This window comes from Mauremys reevesii, linkage group 3, assembly GCF_016161935.1.
Source record: "Mauremys reevesii isolate NIE-2019 linkage group 3, ASM1616193v1, whole genome shotgun sequence".
NCBI lineage: Eukaryota > Metazoa > Chordata > Testudines > Geoemydidae > Mauremys > Mauremys reevesii.
In genome coordinates, this window is record NC_052625.1 from 97,320,878 (window position 1) to 97,342,410 (window position 21,533).

Here is a 21,533-nt window from a genome sequence, read left to right on the forward strand (position 1 = left end):
TATATCATTTTTCAGACTGGAGCAACTCCATTGAAGAGAACAAGGCCCTTAGACCTTTCTCAGCCGAATGATTTTCAACCCTCCACACATCCATGCTACTAACAGGTTTTATGGTTTAGCAATATTCTAGAGGGACTAATTTCTTAATTCTGACTCACTGGGCTTAATCCATTAGTGGGAAATGTTTTCATAGTCCCATAATAGCACCAGCACAGCTCAGCTTGGCCAGGGGATGCTGCCATGTGTTATGAATACTTTAGGAATTCCTCCTAGTTTCAGAGTTCTAAAACCTTCTCAAAAGGAAGGAGTCCTGCCAGGAGCTCCCAGGTCTCACACTTCTTTAACAGAGGAGCCATAGAAGAGCTTTGTTTAAAAATATCAAAACAAACACCCCCAAAATGCCCAAAGACTTGGGCAATTGGCAACCCCTACTAATTAAATGTTGAATGAAAGACAGTTATCGGTTATCTCACTGCCCCAGGTGATTACTGCTGCCTTTCCTCACTGAGCAGGCATTTCAGAAACAGAAATATCAGCTATTCATCACCAGAAAGAAGGGCTGCTGCCTTCAGAAAAGTTTGCTCAGCAAGGCAAGTCCTGGCTGCCTTAAAGCTGTCTCGAAGCCCTGAAGCAGAAAATCTAAGATTAAGTAAGTACCTTCAAAACTGTTTTCTTCCAAATCAGTATAACAATCCAATATCCTGAACATCATGGAAGGAGAGACACAGGGAAAACCAGAGCCACTGCAAGGGTAAGGCCCACATTCTGTGCCAATAAGGCAAAGCTGTGCTTCAAATGAACTTGTGGAGGGGGCTAAACAGTATGTTACCATATATGCTGTTGGCAAATGGTAATGACAGACTTTTTGGATGCTATTGTTGAGGAGAAAGCTCATTTCACCCTTTCTAGAGCCACACAAGTGGAGTGTAAAGTGTCTGTTCAGCCTTGGAATCTGAAGACCACTACTGGCAATGCAACATCCCACCCTGCATGTTTTGTGGGTCATCCCACAAAATGACCTAGATCAGTGGTTTTCAACCTGTGGTCCACAGACTCCTGGGGGTCCGCAGACTGTCTAGGATTTCCAAAGGGGTCAGCACCTCCATTTGAAACTTTTTAGGGGTCTGCAAATGAAAAAAGGTTGGAAACCACTGACATATAAGAATGACTCAGTGGGAAAGGATGTTTAAAAACCACGATATCAATGGAAAAGAACAACAGGTGGTTATGCTGTCCCATGAAGCCATCCACTATGTGGTTTTAAGACTGTATAGTACTCTCCCTGAAGTATTCATACAACTAACTCAGTTCTGTCAGTCTCCATGGGCAAACCAATTAAATTAATTTTCTGCCTTGACAGAAATAACACCACATTGGTTTCCAGAGAGAAAGGGTGATCACTTTGCCACATACCACTGATCCTTTTATCAGATCCAATCCAACAGCAAGAAGTCCGGCATTATGTTGTTGCCTTTGTGTTTTTGGTGCTTGTTCTCCTTGACCCCAATGGTAAGGAAGAGCCCTTGAAGCACTGCACAGCTGAACTGAATGTGCTTTTCAAAATACAGCTTTGTTTTGCAGCTGAAGGGTTTATTTCATTTTCTGCAGCCCTGGAGGGACAGATTCTGTTTTGTTATTGAAACCGCAGCACTGTCCTAGTTATAAGAGACAAGCTGTCACCATGGTATCTTGGGAGAAATTCACAAATGGTATCAATATAGTGTATCTTGCAGTGCAAATATAAACTCTCACTTCTCCATACAGAAGGAGAGAGGCTTTAAGAAAAAAAGCCACTTTTATTTTTTTCTGATTAAGGCCAGGGAAAGAAAGAAGTTACAAGAAACAGTGAAAAGGGACAGAGATCTGATTGGTGGTGGAGGAATTGTGGAATTAGATAGCAGATGATGATAACATCATGGAATCCTCATCATTGGAAGTTTTTAAGAACAGGTTGGACAAACACCTGTCAGGGATGGTCTAGATTTACTTAGTCCTGCTATTGCGTAGGGGGATGAACTTGATGACTTCTTGAGGTCCCTTCCTGTCCTATATGTCTACAATTAATCTCAATATTTTCTAATATGACATGCATCCGACGAAGTGGGTATTCACCCACGAAAGCTCATGCTCCAAAACGTCTGTTAGTCTATAAGGTGCCACAAGACTCTTTGCTGCTTTTACAGATCCAGACTAACACGGCTACCCCTCTGATACTCTAATATGACCAGGCACTAAAAATTTCAGGGAAAGGAAAGTGTTCTAGACTTAATAAAAACCATTTATCTGGTGCGGTAAATCTACACAACACCTTAGAAATGCAATTTAACAGATTAGATTTGAGATTGATTTTAAATATTTATGGCTAAATATGGCTAATTCAAATTGGCTGAAAACACATTTAGTTCCTCTTGAGATCAATTGTGTTTGTTCCATGTATATGTAATTTGCGTAACATGGTTCTCAATAAGTTTTTCCAAGATTTTTGTGTGCATTTTTCATCTGCTTTTGCTATGTGAGATTCATGTGTATTTTCTATAGGTTATTTTTCCAAATATAATAGCTGTATGTTTTCTGCATATTTTCCACAGGCATCCCATCTCCTTCTGCATACATGGAATGAGGTAGCTGTAAAATATTTCTGTTTATCCTCCTCATTCAATGTGTGGCCACAGGCATGATTTACCACACACTATCCACACTGAGTACAGAATTACTCATTTCTTTTTCTATTACACTTACCATAGTAGTTTCTAAGTGCAACACAAATATTCATTAATTTATCTTTATGACATCCCTGGAGAGGGGGAAGTTTTTACAGATGGAGAATTGAGGCAGAGGGAGATTAAGGGCAAACTTTGCAAGCCTTTTTTGTGGGTGGCTCAATCACTGGGCAGCCAGCTTGAGACATTGAAAACCTGATTTTTCACAGAGTACTTAGCATTTTTTAGCACTTTATATGTTTTCAGCACTGTACAGTTATTTATTAATTCATCATCGCAACACCCCTGTGAGGTAGGTGGGTGAAATACTATGACCCCATTTTATAGATGGGGAAATTGAAATGCAAAGTGACTTGCCTAGGTTTCAAACATAGGGCCTCCTTTCTCCTAAGCCATGTTCATTCCTCAGACCATACTGCAAGGGGTTTTAAGTAGCTGCAGCTCTTTATCTGCAGTTGCGAGAGCTCAGCACTTTATCTGCAGTTGCGAGAGCTCAGCACTTTTGCAAATCAGGCCCAGGAGTCTCAGGTTAGGCACCCATAAAATTAACAGTTTGTGACCACCTGGGAAAAGTTTGGTTTAAGAGACTTTCTCAGCATCACACAAGAACTCTGTGGCAGAGGCAGAGATATAATCCAATTCTTCAGGGTGGCATTCAAGAGCTTAACCACGATGCTATTCTTTCTCTTTCTGTGGCCCATTACCTTTTTCTCTACACACATTCCTGCAAGAAACAAGCCACAGGAGTCCTACAGATACCACAGTCATTCTCTATACAACCCTAATTCATTCCCACAGCACTGGCCATCCTATGCATTGAATGAGGTAGGGGCCTGTAGAAAAACCAGTATGTGATTGTGTAATTAACAAATGAACCATAATATGTACACACAAGAGGACCTAAACCATCCACAAAAAAGTGACATTGACCTGAGGTGAATTCTGGGCAATATTCACTCCTGGACCTGATTAAAGTTCTGATATCTCACAGCCCAACTAGGAGGTAGAGGGAGTGTATGAAGTTTTGCTACATATATTTTCAACGGACACACAGCATATGCTGCTAGCCCTGTGTGTCTCTCTCTCCCTCTGAAGGCTGCAGAGTTGTTCTCTTCAGTGCTGAGTGTGTAATGCAGCCATGCCATCCCAAAATCATTACAATAAAATGTTTCTTTAATAGCACACCACCACATACAGAACAAAAACTTTGCATTCGTTTTTCAATAGTGCATGCTGGACGGGAGATTTATTACAGTTATTTTGCTCAGACACCCAAGAGGTAAGAATACATCAACCATAGACTATATAGATCCAAGTGCACTCACTTCTTAGCTTTGTACAATTTCCCCATTATAAGAAGAAAACAAAACCCTCTATAACAAAAGCCGGATAGATACCACAAAGCACGGTGGGCAAGGTCTGGCAAGGACACTTTCTAAGCAAGTCCTGCTATTGCCAGTCTAAATGGCATTGCACCTGGAACACTCAACTTGCTAAACTCCAATCACAGAACAAGGACACTTCAAAGTGTGGGTCAAACAAAACAGACAAGAAACATAAATGGAATGAAAAACTTGAATGATGTAGTAATCATTTTCTAGGGTTAAATCAGATATTTCTTGTAAATCAACAATATGCAAAGAGGATAATCCAGTTTCAATGTATTGGCTAAAAATGATCATAATTGCCATGATAATCACGTACACAGATCTTTTTTATTTTCAGGAAGTATTAAAATGTTTTGCTTTTATGAAGAGACTTTTATATTTTGTCATTTTATCTTCCATTTATCACATTGATAATTACATTTGCCATATCAATTTAAAGTATGCTGAATAACTGTGTTACCTCAGATGCACTTTGTGATAATTACTGACAAATGGTGTGGCTAAAGTTATTGGTAAATGCATTAAAAACCACACTGGGCTGAGATTTGTGGGGATACACATGAGGCACCGTAGAGCTGATTTCCCATGTAGAAATTGCCTCAGAACTCCCTTCCAAACTATTCATAGTAGGGGCAACCAAAATGTCACACTACCATTGGCTGGTATCTCACAACCACCCTAAGTGACCTTCTAAACAGTTATCAAAGGCATAGAGGACCCATTACAGCTGCTCAGGTAAGCATGCCACACAGAGCAGCTCCTTTTCCCCAATCCAATTCAAATCACTGGGTTTTTTTTTTGCAGAGTTTGTAAACTATTTCATTTTGAAATTATCAAAATGAATATTTGATATTTTTGCAATGAAACAGTTTTCAGATTTCTCTCACTGAGAATTTTGAAATTTTTGTTTTTTGTCCCAAAATTGGAACCAAACCAAATTTTCAGAAACATCTGTGAAACAGAGTTTCAGTTCTCCATCCAGCACTTGTTGAGAAGTACTGCCAGTGCCCAAGCAGCCTGGGAGTCAGTCAGAAGGCTGGGATTCTAACCTGTGTTCACCTTGAGCATAACCTGGAGAAGGGTAGGAGACTCTAAGGTTAAGTAGAATAAGAGTGTGGTCCGGTACCACTGGAAATTAATTTTCCATTGTGATAATTATGCACTTTACAACAGAATTCAGTTTGCTCCCCCATGGCTGTTTTGACCCCACAGTTACCAGAACTCTACATTATTCAAAAGTTACTTTAGATTCTGACTAAAAATGACACTGTTAGGTAAGGTGGTATCAATTTTATATAATCACTTTTGGGAGTAGAACCTTTTAACAGAAATTAACATTATGACTTTAGAATATTGCTGTATGCTTCAGCTTGCATTTAAAATAAACATTTGTCTATTTTCTCTGATTTTAAACTGACAAAACATTCTGCAACCCTGCATCCCAAACTAAGCAGAAAAAATCGTAGGGAAAGGTTGCAGACCAAACTGGATGAACAAGCATCTCAAACAGGTTATTAAGAGAAAGCAAAACGCCTTCAAGTAATGGAATAAGGGATGGATTAGCAAGGAAAACTGTCTCTTGCAGGTCAGAAAGCATCAGAAAAAAGTGAGAATTGCCAAAAGCCAAGCTGAGCTAGACCTTCCAAAGGAAATAAAAAACAATTGTAAAAGGTTCTTTAGCCATATAAATAAAAAGGAAACAAAGAAAGAAGCAGCGGCACTGCTAAATACTGAGGATGGAGTGGAGGTTAAAGATAAGCTAGGTATGGCCCAACAAATGCTTTGCCTCAGTTTTTAAAATGGGTAATGAGCAGCTATGGGGGCAGTGGCACAAGGCTAATAGGAACAAGGATACGGAAGCAGAAATCACCACATCTGAGTTGGAAGCCAAACTCAAACAGCTTAATGGGACCACATTGGGAGGCCTAGATCATCTCCATCCAAAAATATTACAGGACCTGGCATATGAAATTGCTAGTCTAATAGTAGGGAATCTTAATGACTCCCTAAACTTGGGGGTCATACCCTATGACTGGAGAATTGCAAATATAGTACCTATACTTAAGAAAGGAAAAAAGTGATCAGCAAAACTACAGGCCTGTTAGTTTGACCTCAATTGTATGAAAGGTTTTAGAACAAAATGTTGAGAGAGAGAGAGAAAGAAGTTAAGAATATAGAGGTAAAAGGTAACTGGGATAAAATACAACACGGTTTTACAAAAGTAGATCATGCCAGACCACCCTGATCTATTCCTTTGAGAAGAAAACCAATTTTCAGGACAAAAGAAATGCAGTAGATCTAGTCTACCTGGATTTCAGTGAAGTATTTGATACAGTTCCACAAGCAAATTATTAATTAAATTAGACAAGATGGGGGTTAATATGAGAATTGAAAGGAGGGTAAGGAACTGGTTACAGGGGAGAGTATAGTGGTCATGCTGAAAGATCAACTGTCAGCCTGGAGGGAGGTTGCAAATAAAGTGCCTCAAAGATCAGTCTTGGGACCAATCTTATTTAACATTTTCATTATTGACCTTGTAACAAAAAGCAATAATGTGCTAATAAAATTTGTGGATGACACAAATTTGGGAGGTATTGCCAGTATGGAGGAGGACCAGAAATATCATACAAGAAGATCTGAATGACCTTGAAAACTGGAGTAAATGAAATGGTATGAAATTTAATTGTGTAAAGTCATACATTTAGGGACTAACAACAAGAATTTTTGGTATAAAGTGGGGATGTATCAGTTGGAAGCAACAGAGGAGGAGAAAGACCTGGGTGCATTGGTCAATCACAGGATGACTATGAGCTGCTAGCATGATGTGGCCGTGAAAAATGCTAATGAAAACTGAGGATGCATCAGGTGAGGTATTTCCAGTAGAGATAGGTAAGTGTTAGTACCATTATACAAGGCACTGATGAGACTTGATCTGAAATTCTATGTGCAATTCTGATCTCCCATGTTTAAGAAAGATGAATTCAAACTGAAACATGTGCAGAGAAGGGCAACTAGAATGATCAGAGGAATGGAGAACCTACCTTATGAGGGGAGATGTAAAGATCTTGGCTTGTTTAGCCTAACCAACTGAAGGCTGCACTTAGGATGGAAGAATCCCATGCACTGCTACAGGCTGGGGACTGAATGGCTAAGTGGCTGTTCTGCAGAAAAGGACCTGGGGATTACAGTGGACGAGAAGCTGGATATGAGTCAACAGTGTGCCCTTGTTGCCAAGAAGGCTAGTGGCATATTGGGCTGCATTAGTAGGAGCATTGCCAGCAGATTGAGGGAAGTGATTATTCCCCTCTATTTGACACTGATGAGGCCACATCTGGAATACTACATCCAGTTTTGCCTCCCTCCATCCCCCACAGAAAGGATGTGGACAAATTGAAGAAAGTCCAGTGGAGAACAAGGAAAATGATTAGTGGGCTGGGGCAGATGACTTATGAGGAGAGGCTGAGGGAACTTGGCTTATTTAGTCTGCAGAAGAGAAGAGTGAGGGGGGATTTGATAGCACCCTACAACTACCTGAAGGGGGGTTTCAAAGAGGATGGAGCTAGGCTGTTCTCAGTGGTGGCAGATGACAGAACAAGAAGCAATGGTCTCAAGTTGAAGTGGAGGGGTCTAGGTTGGATATTAGGAAAAACTATTTCACTAGGAGGGTGGTGAAGCACTGGAATGGGTTACCTAGGGAGGTGGTAGAATCTCCATTCTTAGAGGTTTTTAAGGCCCAGCTTGACAAAGCCCTGGCTGGGGTGATTTAGTTGGGGTTGGTCCTGCTTTGAGCAGAAGGTTGGACTAGATCACCTCCTTAAGTTTCTTCTACCCCATATCTTCTGTGATTCTATGAAGGCTGGGGGGAGATATGATTGCTCTCTATAAATACATCGGAGGGATAAATGTCAGGGAGGGAGAGGAGTTATTTAAGTTAAGCTCCAGCATTGGCCAAGAACAAGTGGTTATAAACTAGACACAAACAAATTTAGGCTTGAAATTATACAAAGGCTTCTAACCACCAGAGGAGTGAAGTTCTGGAACAACCTTCCAAGAGGAACAGTGGGGACAAAAAACCTAAGTTATAAGATGGAGCTTGATAAGTTTATGAAGGTTGAGATTGCTTACAATGGCACATGGCCCATCTACAACTGTTATTCACAAATATTTCCAATGCCCGTAGATGGAACACTAGAGGGGGAGGGCTCTGAGTTTCTACAGAGAATTCTTTTTAGGTGTCTGGCTGATGGGTCTTACCCACATGCTCAGGATCTAACAGACTGCCAAATATGGGGTCAGGAAGGAACTTTCCACCAGGACAGATTGGTAGAGTACTTAGGAGGTTGCCAACTTCCACTACAGCATGGGCCACAGGTTACTTGCTGGTTTGAACTAGAGCAGGGGTTCTCAAACTGGGAGTTGTGACCCCTCAAGAAGTCATGAGGTTATTACATGCAGGTCACAAGCTATCAGCCTCCAGCCCCTCAAACCCTGCTTCACCTCCAGCATTTATAATAGTGTTAAATATATTTTTAACATAGGTGGTGTCAATTTTCTGTAATCACTTCTGGGAGCAGAGCCTTGTTTAACAGAACTTAACATTATGGCTTTAGAAAAGTGCTGTATGCTTCAGCCTGCATTTAGAATAAATCTTTTTCTATTTTCTTTCATTTTAAACAGACAAAACCTTCTGGTCAGAGATGCAAGATCTTTTCTTTTTGTGCCTTACTTCTCAGCTTTATTTGGCCATTTCAATCTCAAGGTCTTTACATAAGTTCTGACAAATTTAGCCATGCCTTTGCCATCCCTTCCCTTAGTCTTACCACCTAAACAGGAATGTTTATGCTCCAGTTCTAAAACTAAAATTAGAATCACCCCTTGACATTATGAGGATTGCCTCAACTACTATCATCACCTCCTCTCAGATCTTTTTCATACCAATCTTGACTCACCCCCAAACCATTGAAAATACTGCCCAAATCATCCTTCAGGTCTGTTGCTTTCAGTATATCAATTCCTTTTTTAATTAATTCCCTGGCTCCCTCTTGTACTGCACAAGTTTACACTGTCTGTCTTTGCCTTAAGGCTTTACATCACAAATTCCCAGTCTAATTCTCCGATCCAGCCTCTTTTCGCATTAAACAACAACTGAAATCACACAGCAATAGTAAAATTAAATTACTACATTAAATAATAATAAAAGTGTTATAGGTGAACATGTCACTTACCTGAATTGAGCAAGATGATTGACTTAAGGCACACAAATTCCTCCCCCTGGAGATTCATCACACGGAACCGAGCAGCAGTGGCCAGCAGCATGTCAAAGATCTCCACCATGCCCTCTACACACTTCCCTTGATTCCTGCAAGAACACAATCACAGAGCAAGCTATTCACAAATTTATCCAAACAGCAAGATGTTTTTCATTCCTAGATCCTTCCACTACACTTTGACTTCTTAACTATCAACTCCATTCTGATTGTGTAGTGCATTTACTCACTATGCTCACTTTGCACCAACGTGTCTAAACAAAGTGGAAGGCAGTGGAGGATAAGGGCCAACATCTCAAAGCTAAAATATAGAAATGTTTATTTTTCCAAAAGAGTTGCTAATTACTTAATGGTCTGTACACCAGTAGGAGTCATCATGAAGATTAACTTCCTGTGAGCAAACCATCTTAAGAACAAAGATATTTTTAAAAGATATTTTCCTTTTTCCCGCTTTGATTAATTTGTCTTCTCTTTTTCTTTACTCTTTCTTTACATAACCCCTCAAACATTTTTCTTTATGCTTCACAGTACTTCTCCCTAATCTTTTCCTGTTGGCATTGTAAACTAGTATTCTGACATGTTACTCATATTTCTCTTACATTAGTGTAATGATTCAGGAGTCCCTTATTATTTAATGGCACTCATGTCATGACATTATATGATTTTGTTTATCTCAAGACAAAGCTCAGTGATGCTGTAAAGCATCCAACCAGCCCACTAACAATGGCATTTAATCCAGGACCCACTGTTCACAATGACAGACTTTGGGTGATTAAATCAGATAGTTCAGATGCACTCAGAGTAGTAGTTAGTATAAATAAATATTCATGGATGGGGCAGAGGAGGAAGAGGAAGAGTGTGAGTGACTCTATAGCCTGGTGGGTAGAGTATTTACCTGGGCGGTTAGAGACCCAAGTTTAAGTCCCTGCTCTGAATGAGGCACTCACGGTCCAGGTTAATGCCCTAACCATTGGGCTATTGCCTGTTCTGGAGTGGGGGTCTCTCTCTCAAAATTTTAGTTATCAGTCACTTGATTTCAGAGCAGTAACAACAGCTAAAAGACAGGGTGTGATCATCTGCAAAAGCAGCTGCTGCTCAGCCTCAGTATTGACTCACTAACATCAGAGCAGTAAGACTGGTGAAACGCTGCATGGGTAAAATAGTGTGGAAAGTATGTACATTGGTAAGGTAAGATGTACCTCTCTGTAGGGACATCAATAAAGCAAAAAGAAAAGAGGTGTTAACAATTTTCATGAACAAATAAAAATAACTAGTAATGCAAAGTAAGGGGTAAAAGATGGATACAATTCACGCTTTTCCTCAAATCTCTACTTCCTGTTAAAATGTACATCCTCAGAAAACAAAACCCTTGAATCATTCCATGAAGTTTTATAAGAAGGCAGGCATCTTGCTCTGTTCAGCTTCTTTGTTTTTGGCAGTGCAGCTAGTAGTTTTGTGTTAAACTGGAGCAGGATTAAACCTCCACATGTAGAAGGTTTCAGAGGAGCTAAAAGTCTTCATTTCAACGGTTTGGAAATTCCCAGATAAAAATGAGACAAGAATGTTTCCATTGCAGACCATTAAGGAGGCTGTGTAAGAAATATACTTGCTCCTCAAAAGCCATCTAGCTACTATCAGCCAGTTTTCAGCTTAAAGCACCTAAGAACATCACACAGTCTGGACTGATTCTGAGATTTTCACATTACTGTTTTCAATGTATATTTCTTGGCAAAGATAGATTTTTTTAGGTGCTCCAATGAGCTCTCATTTTAAAGAGTCATATGATTCAACTGAATGGAAAAAGATCTTTCAGTAGCAAGTAATATACTTTGGTCAATCAGGTACCCTACTGATGTTTTTGTAAAGAACTTCATGTATAACGATACTGACCTATTTAGATATTTTAATGGCTATTAGTTCACAAGTTCAATACTCCAGTCAAGGATGCCTTGTCAAGTAGCTCTACTGTATGGCTAAAACTTTAGATTACTTTGGCCAGAGCAAAAATCTTAAATATTTATCATTTAGTTATTTGCAATACCATGGCCTTAATTTTCAAACTTGTGTCTAAAAAGTACTACATTCACATTTAAGCATCTCCAGAAAAATTACCTGAATTTCAGAGATTCGGAGCACCTGCAGTTCCCATTTACTCCAATGGCAGTTGAGGATACTATAGACCCTCCAAAAAATCCAACTTTTTAAATTAGGTGTCAATGTGGGTTTAGTTGCCGAACGCTAAGTTCCCAGATTTGAAAATATTGGCTTATGAGACTTGTGCCTTCTTCACAGAGCTGTGGAGCAACTTCAGCTCCCACTGAAGTCAATGGGAGCTGCAGGTGCTTGGCAACTTTGAAAAAAATCTGGCCACGAGTCTAATATTGCCAGGATGGCCAATTGGCTCTTAATGCCTTTTGCTGATAAACTACCCTGCTAAAGCTATAGGCGATAGATGAATTAATATCTGTTCCAGAAGAGAAAATAAGAAACTTCTCTGGTGAGGACTCTATGCTATTTGTTTGTTTTGTTTCAGAGATCCTTTCAGTCACAAGGATTTTTAAAGTTTGACCAACTGTGCATGTATTAGAAGGCTTAGAGTATAGGATGCTCATATGACAGAACTTATGGGGAAGAAATTATGGGATGTCTGTATCTTGGTTTAGGAAGGAAAGTGAAAACACCAGTGAATATTTGATTATCCATTGACTCCCTTCCCACTCAAGATTGCTCTCCTCATCTTAAAGAACCCTCATGATCCCAATATTTCATCTCTCCCTCTGCTTCCTGTCACACTTCCCAACATAACTGCACCTCTGACCCCTTCATGGCCTGCTTGAGAGCACCCCACTCAGCAATCACCTATCTCAGAGCAGAGTGCAACAATCCTCTCTCTTCAAACTGGGGACTTAGGCTATAGATTTCTGCAATTCACTGTGATCACTTCACCATATCTGACCTCAGTTCAGCATCTGCATTTCCACTCTCTCAGGAGCAATAATAGGGTTATCAGTGACTGTCAGCTCTGACAGAAAAGTGCTATTTATTCAGAACAAAAGCAATTCAGAGAAAACGTATCATAAAAACAAACAACTTATCTGCATTTTAGCTTACCAGCTGGTCAGCCATCTTCTACATGGAGCCCCTCATAGGATTAGTGTACTTCAGACCTCTCATAGGGCTTGTCTCTGATCATAGACTCATGTCAGTTCTTGGATCAAGTGTGAGTGACACCCTCTTTCTAAGTTAGGAATGTCACTTTATAAACTTTCAGGTATTTGCATGTTAGGCCTCTTGAGCTATTTCTAGGGAGTGAAACTTCAAAATGACTTGTTACCTACATTGTTTTCGGTATTGGAGATTTTCATTAATTACCTCTCGTTGACTTTAGTTCCTGCCAGACACCTCCTTTATCTTACCCCTTGAGACAGAAATCCAATCTCAATCACCTGCAAGCTCATAAAGATGTATCAAACACATAAATATTATAATAGTCTTTGAATATACCATATCTCTGTGGCATCTGTGTGTCTCCTTATAATACACATTGAATATTCCATGTTTCCGAAGTCTCACGTCTGCCACATCCCCTTTCTCCAGTGTCGACCTACATCAGAGGTTGCTCTTTTGCTGCTCCCACAGCAATTATTTGGTGAAGTCTGCTCTCATCCCTCCTGATTCCTCATCCCTTCTTCAAATGCAGCTCAAAACTTCTACCTCTTCTGTGTTGCCCACAATCAGGAAGCTGTAATTCATACTTGCACTCCCTACTACCAACCCTTCACATCTCTCATTTACTTTCCCCTTTGTATTGTGGCAGCTGGCTGTTGCACATTGTGAGATAGTGATACTGTTAACACATCCGCTGTCAGAGTTCTGCTCTGTTGCCTTTTATTCTTCCAACAATGAATAAGAGTATTTTCAAACATTTCGAGCTTGTACATCTATTTAAACCAGCTTAGGCTAAGTATAGCACACTATGGGGCATGAGGTCAAATTAAATTAAGTGACAAACTTGAAAATCACTACTTGAACTCTCAAGTTGCTATTCTCTACTTTCAGAGTAGCAGCCGTGTTAGTCTGTATCCGCAAAAAAAACAGGAGTACTTGTGGCACCTTAAAGACTAACAAATTTATTTAAAAGCAACAAAGAATCCTGTGGCACCTTATAGACTAACAGACGTTTTGCAGCATGAGCTTTCGTGGGTGAATACCCACTTCTTCAGATGCAAGTGGTGGAAATTTTCAGGGGCAGGTTTATATATGCAAGCAAGAAGTAAGCTAGAGATAACGAGGTTAGTTCAATCAGGGAGGATGAGGCCCTGTTCTAGCAGTTGAGGTGTGAAAACCAAGGGAGGAGAAACTGGTTCTGTAATTGGCAAGCCATTCACAGTCTTTGTTTAATCCTGAGCTGATGGTGTCAAATTTGCAGATGAACTGGAGCTCAGCAGTTTCTCTTTGAAGTCTGGTCCTGAAGTTTTTTTGCTGCAGGATGGCCACCTTAAGATCTGCTATTGTGTGGCCAGGGAGGTTGAAGTGTTCTCCTACAGGTTTTTGTATATTGCCATTCCTAATATCTGATTTGTGTCCATTTATCCTTTTCCTTAGAGACTGTCCAGTTTGGCCAATGTACATAGCAGAGGGGCATTGCTGGCATATGATGGCATATATTACATTGGTGGACGTGCAGGTGAATGAACCGGTGATGGTGTGGCTGATCTGGTTAGGTCCTGTGATGGTGTTGCTGGTGTAGATATGTGGGCAGAGTTGGCATCGAGGTTTGTTGCATGGGTTGGTTCCTGAGCTAGAGTTACTATGGTGCGGTGTGCAGTTACTGGTGAGAATATGCGTGAGCTGTAGCTCATGAAAGCTCATGCTTAAATAAATATGTTAGTCTTTAAGGTGCCACAAATACTCCTATTCTCTACTTTGTCATCCCTACTAATGTTGTCAAGAGCAGTGAAAGCAGCTGTTGTCTGTTTACTCTGAAATGCGAGACCTCATGGAGGTGGTTTTTTTAGAGCGCTGGGAGACCTCTCTCCCAGCACTCTGCCGTGACTTCACAAGCCACATTGAAGTGCTGCCGCGGCAGTGCTTTAGCGTTGCCAGTGTAGACTAGCCCTCAGTGTGAGAAATTTCTGTCAGATACTTATAAGTCCCCAGTGGCACCTGATCCTTTATTGTTATACTATGGTAAAAAAGAAGGATTTTAAGTGAGTGCTTGGAGAGGTTCATGGAAGGTCTAGTTCCAGCAATTATTTCTTATTAGTGTTGAGCCTTTTAACCAAGTATACAAATACACAGCCAGCACCTGAATACAGAATAAAAGCCTTTACATCACCCTCTTTCAAGATGGTTTCCTCTGTAAAGACCGTGGCAAAAGGTTTATATTTGGACTACTGTGGTTGTAGCTTCTGCTTCAAACTGGCACTGAGTGAAGATGTGCACAAAAATGAAAAAAGGTAACTGAGCATGAACTTTTCATTTTTCAAAAAGCGGTTAAGTTTTGGTTCCGATTTAATTTTGGACAAAGATTTGGAGGGAATGGAGAGTCTACTTTATCCATAGTGTTCTGTTCATCCCTAAAACATTACGTCCCAATCCTTTAATACATCTTACTTCTGATCCTCATATTTCTATTTAATTAAAAATAAATAACAAATGTATTCCATTCGTCAGTCACGTCCTATGTATGGATTTTGTGTGTATGATTTTCCTCAGTATTTGCTGCTTTTTAATTTACTGGGGATTTTTTTTCAGTTAATATCTCAAGCCCTAACAGCAGCTATCTTTTGTTGTTCAGATAACATTAATATTTTGTCACCTTATGCAGAAGCATGTGCTAATAGAGTCAATGTACGAATCACAGTCTAAGAATCCCTAGCAGTATGGGGATTAGAACTGGACCCAAACTAATAGGTGGAATGAAATCTGCTTGCCCCCAAATAGTGAGGAAGTTTAGTTTGGGTCTTTGCAACTCCAACCTTTTTCCTCAAAGAGGCCAAATTGGAGCATCAGTTCCAAACTAACCTCAAACTTTGGAGATGTTTGGATTCAAACGCTATTTTGGATTTGAAAGCTTGGGCCCATTTTTAACTCTGCCTCAGGATGCTATGGTATGAGATGTCATTTGGGGAATGTTGTGGTAAATACCCTTTAAGTTAAAAAGAAATAATTAACCTGTACAATCCATCAGTATATTTATGTAGCAACTATCACTGTAATAATTAGATGGCAAACACAGAAAATTATACAAGAGGATACACTAGCTGTAACCACCATAAAAGCAGAGTGACTCATTCTCAGCCTACATGGGAAATATCAAAACAAAACAGCAGCAGCAAAATGCATGAGGACTGGAAACAGATAATAAAGCAATTCAGAACAGCCATAATGCAGTAGATTATTTGTAAAGGCTGCGAGAGCTGTCTAATATTTCACAAATATTACATGTTATCTGTCTTAGTATTGGGTGGAGAATAGCTCAGTGGTTTGAGCATTAGCCTGCAAAACCCAGGCTTGTAAGCTCAATCCTCAAGTAGGGCCACTTAGGGATCTGGGGCAAAATCAGTACTTGGCCCTGGTAGTGAAGGTAGGGGGGCTGGACTCAATGACCTTTTGGGGTCCCTTCCAGTTCTATGAGATAGGTATATCTCCATTTAAAAAAAATTGTGGGGTTTGTTATAATTACACATGTTTAATTCAAGCAGGGGTTATTTGCATTTACACAGGAGACAAGAGCATCAGATGGTACTTAAAGGACAATATGGTTGTCATTCTCACTGAAGTTTTACCTCTGACCATGCTGGGTTCAACTGTCTAGCTCAGGGGTTCTCAAACTGGGGGTCATGACCCCTCAGGGGTCATGAGGTTATTACATGGGGGGGGGTCACAAGCTGTCAACCTCCATCCCAAACCACATTTCACCTTCAGCATTTATAATAGTGTTAAATATTTTAAAGTGTTTTTAATTCAGAAGAGGGGTCGCACTCAGAGGCTTGCTGTGTGAAAGGGGTCACCAATACAAAAGTTTGAGAACCACTGATTTAGCTGGTAACCCCAGGAGAGTAGGAACCAAGCAGGAAAAACTGAATCCCAGAATTTTGGGGCAGATAAAAGGACAGCCTGTGAAGACCAAGAGGGAGAGAGGACGGCAGGGACTGCTGGGGAAAGGGTGGGGTTCTTGGATAAGCTAGGCTTGTCTGGGCCATAAGGTAAGAGACAGATGCATGTAGACTGGTTGGTTGTGTGAAACCCTTCTCTCTTTTTATGCTTTGTTCCTACTATTGAGAACAAACAATACTCTCTTTAAAAGACTGTTTGGGGTTATTGTATTCACCACTGGTCACAGCTCCCAAGGAGGAGACTTGCAGTAGTTGAACCCAGTCAGGTCTGCACAGGGGAAGTGCAGGGGAGCAGTCAATAACAGGAGAATTGTGGGATTCCACCCTGAGAGAAGTGAAGGCCTGTCATTAGAAAAGGTGCACTCAGGAACTAGAAAGTGATCCAGGGGACAGCTAGCCCTGAACCATTATTCTCCTTGATACTAAAAGAAAGGAATTTTATAGAAATTTTATAGAAAACCAATAAACCTCTTTACTGTAGTAAGAATGAATTCCTTTGTTACTGAAGTACAGGCTATGCATATTTCTGATCTTCACAGGTGGCATTATGCCTCACTGCACACTGTAGTTCTCAATAGCAACTGCCTCTTTCTTATAGCACTGTTCTGAAGAGATGCTAACATCCCTCACAAAGGTTTGGATCAACTGTGGGCCATAACCTATATAAATGCATTTTAATATCAGTTTATGGGGTTAAAAATGTCTCTTGCTGCATACTTCACTAGATATTATGGAGATGAGTGCTTTACAAATGCAAATTCATACACAAACAGTAATTTTTTTAGCAATCATTTTTCACTCAGGGGTAGCATTATTTGGCACTGCCAGATCAGTGTAGCCTCTGCTATACACTTAATTATGGTGAGAATAAAGCAAATGAGCATTGGACAAGTCATTTTAATCAAATTTTGCAGTTTTATTAGAAAGGTCACATTTACGGTTCCATTGAGGTTGATGGAATTTCAACCCCCAGGGGTGAATTTGTCCTGAAGTGTGCAAGCAGCACAGCATCTTTTCTAGAAGGCTTCATTCATCTTGATGAGAGGTGATATTTAATAGATCTGTAGGCTAACAGGTGGCAGAAATCTCCATCCTTCCTCATGCCTCTGCTATGATAATTATAATAAAACTGGGATAGCTATTGTGTTCAAAACATGACAGCAGTTGGCACAGAGGTGCGGAGGATGTAAGACACTCTTATCAAGAGTTTCTGATGGGGAATCATATTTACAGATCTCTGGGGTTACCCTTGTTCTTAATATAAAGGAACATCACCACCACCACTATGGGATTTTGTTTATAGTTCCAAGTTCTGATTTCTAATATACCTTACATAAAATCATAATGTCATTACCATAATATAAATAGACTATAAATACCCAAGATGATCCAAAACTCTAGATAGACTTTCTCCTGATTATTTTTAAAGTTCTTTGACTTGTGAAATACCCTTGAAAAGTATTCACTGTGGCTTGTAGAGACCCCAAATACAAGTAAGCAGAATTGAAAACTTGAAAAGGAATTGCAAGTCTGATACTTAAAATGCATGTTTATCTAGTTATCCATAGCCTATAACTCCAATGTAATAACAAGCCTCAAAGTATATCAATAAAGCAAAAAGTGGAAGAGAATTTAATCAATTTCTGCATTTTATTAGCTCTCTGCAGGCTGCTGCACTCAGCTCTGTTAAGTAAGTGACTTGTTTACAGACTGGTTGTTGGAGGTTTGGTTTCCAGAGTGGAACTTGTCGCTGTCATTGGTTAATTGAAAATAAAATCTATACATAGATTTAAAAAAAATGTTTTTGAAATGCGGCAGTGGATTTAGTTAGTGTTTATGTGCTTACTTCCTTGGCAATAAATACAAACAGTATGTCACTAATTAAACGCTTTGAATCAAAGCTCTGTATCCACCCTGCTTCTATTTTTTCTAATAAGCTGATGGTAAATTGGAGCAATCATATTTACTTTGTTCTGCACCAAAGTTTTGCTGTCCCTTTAATCAAGAGACAGAGTTATTAAGAGTGTGATGTGCTGAGGCATTTGAAACATTTTATGAGATGTGAGGAACCAGCTAAGCATCCCTTTCTGATTTTATTCTATTGTGCTTAGCCTTTTATTACAGACTCATTGCTGTAGAATCTGAGTGCCTGAAAGCACAACATGCACAGGAAACTCAGTAAGAGACAGTTTTTAGATGTGGTGGGACATTTTCAAACCAAAGCCAGAAAGCTAAATAAGAATGGAAACTGTTCATCTGCACTCAGCTGATGAATGCAGCAGATATTTATGCTAGTCTTCAAATTATTTGATTCACCCAGAGCTGTGGGTTAAGCAGGATACCCAACCAATGCCCTTTGCCATTGTTCAACATAAAAGGGAGTGAAGAGAGACCTTTGTGGATCCCCAGGAAAAGAAACAGAGAGGGAAGAAGGCCCAGAAGATGCTGGACATACATTTGTCCCAAACACACCAAATGGGACCAGCAAGCCCCTGAGTTTCTCCCCAACAACACAAAAGTAGGCTGGTAGAAGAGTTGGGGTTTGCATAACAGTATTATGTACTGTTATCCATTTTTGAAGTAATGATGATAGAGTCTGGCACACTTACATGTAATTATGAAATATTAATGCTAGGTTGTTGCCTTATTAATTAATTTCATTATTATTATTGTTTTCCTGGTAATTCTAGCAGCAGGACATGAATTGAAAGGGAAAGATCAGCATTTAGGCCAGCAGCTTAAAAGGTTGCCCACTCCGTGGAATCAATGCCAGTTGGGGAGTGCTCCATCTGTGGTCATGGACGGAGGTACTCTACAGCCAGACACCCATTCACAACCCTTCTGTTGCTCTCTGGACCCTGTGGCTCTGCCCAGTTATCCTCTCCAACAAGAGACAGAAGGAACAAGGCTGTTGACACTGCAGGTCACATGATGTCAGGGGCTAACATTCAGCTAAATTTAGGTACATATCTGGAGCTTAATACAGCACTACCAACATAGCATTGTACCAGGAAAGCTGATAGAATCATAGGCTTAGATGACATAAGCCAGTGATCTGAATTCTCTCTTGCCATCTGTTGATGACATGGAGGGAAAGACCTCCGTGGCAGAGCATATTTGCACAGAAACACCTACTTTGCCAAGGTATTCAGTAGAATGTTTTGCCAAACTGTAGCTGTTTTGGGTTAAAATTCACTTAAATTTTGACTAAAGGGCAGCAGAACTGTACTTAATATGCCCTAGTTGAGGGGCAAACGATTACCACCCAAGATACTGTGGGGCAGGTGTTTACTTACTGCTTGCACACTTTTCATAATTGATGCTGTGTTCCCTCTCCTCTTAATAAAAGCTTTTTTTTTAAGCACAGACATAGTGCTTGCGAGAGAGGAAGAATTCTGTCTTAGAGTTGTACCAGGGTGGTACTTACTGTTCTTGAGCTGGTTCTGTTTTGTAATGTTACATTTCCCTCCCAAATGACAATGAGCTAAGGGTCAAATCTATCAAATTTCAGTCCTGGACTAGTGACATCTTTAAAATCTATTTTCTTGGGCACCATCCAGACTAGCAACATCTGCCTTGTCCTGTGGAGAGCAAAGCATCTCCCCTTTTCAACAGCTTAAAGCATCTGTTTCCAACCAGGCCTGTTCATGAGATATAGTCTTAAAAATGGCATATCATTCAGAAGAACCATGTACATTGCATGACTTTTTGTGAAGTGTGTCTATTTTTCTACTTCACAATATGTATTAACTGAGCTTCTCTAAAGGGGCCAGCTATCACTTTAAAATTGCATGTATTGTACCAATCGTCCCTAATATTTTAACCCTGATAGAGATATCTGTCTCATTAGTTACACTATCAACAGTACAGCAACAGAAACAGATTCTTGTTTGTACAATTGCTTCCTGACTCCCAAACAGCATTCTTTGCTCTTAAAGTCTGTTGCTATTCCATCTGCACAAGGGTGGCCAGGGAAATGGCTCATAGGCGTGACCACCCCATCCAGGAAATGAGGACAGAGAAGAAAATGTTACTTGTCAATGCAGACCTCCTCTTCTCTGAATGTTTCCCCTCAGTTCCTCCTCCGCTCCCCTCCCCAAGTTAGCTAAAGGGAGGATAATCATAGAAACATAGAATATCAGGGTTGGAAGGGACCTCAGGAGGTCATCTAGCCCCTGCTCAAAGCAGGACCAATCCCCAACTAAATCATCCCAGCCAGGGCTTTGTCAAGCCTGACCTTAAAAACCTCTAAGGAAGCCGATTCCACCACCTCCCAAGCTAACCCATTCCAGTGCTTCTCCAACCTCCTAGTGAAAAAGTTTTTCCTAATATCCACCCTAACCTCCCCAACTGCAACTTGAGACCATTACTCCTTGTTCTGTCATCTGGTACCACTGAGAACAGTCTAGATCCATCCTCTTTGGAACCCCCTTTCAGGTAGTTGAAAGCAGCTATCAAATCCCCCCTCATTCTTCTCTTCTGCAGACTAAACAATCCTAGTTCCCTCAGCCTCTCCTCATAAGTCATGTGCTCCAGCCCCCTAATCATTTCTGTTGCCCTCTGCTGGACTCTTTCCAATTTTTCCACATTCTTCTTGTAGTGTGGGGCCCAAAACTGGACACAGTACTAGATGAGGCCTCACCAATGTCGAATAGAGGGGAATGATCACGTCCCTCGATCTGCTGGCAATGCCCCTACTTATACAGCCCAAAATGCCATTAGCCTTCATGGCAACAAGGGCACACTGTGGACTTGTATCCAGCTTCTCGTCCACTGTAACCCCTAGGTCCTTTTCTGCAGAACAGCTGCCTAGCCACTCGGTCCCTAGTCTGTAGCAGTACATGGGATTCTTCCATCCTAAGTGTAGGACTCTGCACTTGTTCTTGTTGAACCTCATCAGATTCCTTTTGGCCCAATCCTCTAATTTGTCTAGGTCCCTCTGTATGGTATCCCTACCCTCCAGTGTATCTACCACTCCTCCCAGTTTAATGTCATCTGCAAACTTTCTGAGGGTGCAATCCACGCCATCCTCTAGAT

General features: G+C 40.5%; 1 protein-coding gene across 5 annotated transcripts in view; it reads right to left on the reverse strand.

The window, feature by feature from the left end:
* The window catches only part of ESR1 (estrogen receptor 1), a 285,231-nt gene that overhangs the window by 7,911 nt on the left and 255,787 nt on the right, over positions 1-21,533 (reverse strand). For all 5 annotated transcript variants that reach the window (XM_039530311.1, XM_039530314.1, XM_039530315.1 and 2 more), the window contains one exon: positions 9,334-9,467. In XM_039530311.1, the coding sequence (XP_039386245.1) occupies positions 9,334-9,467 (134 nt within the window). The remainder of the gene's footprint in view (positions 1-9,333; positions 9,468-21,533) is intronic.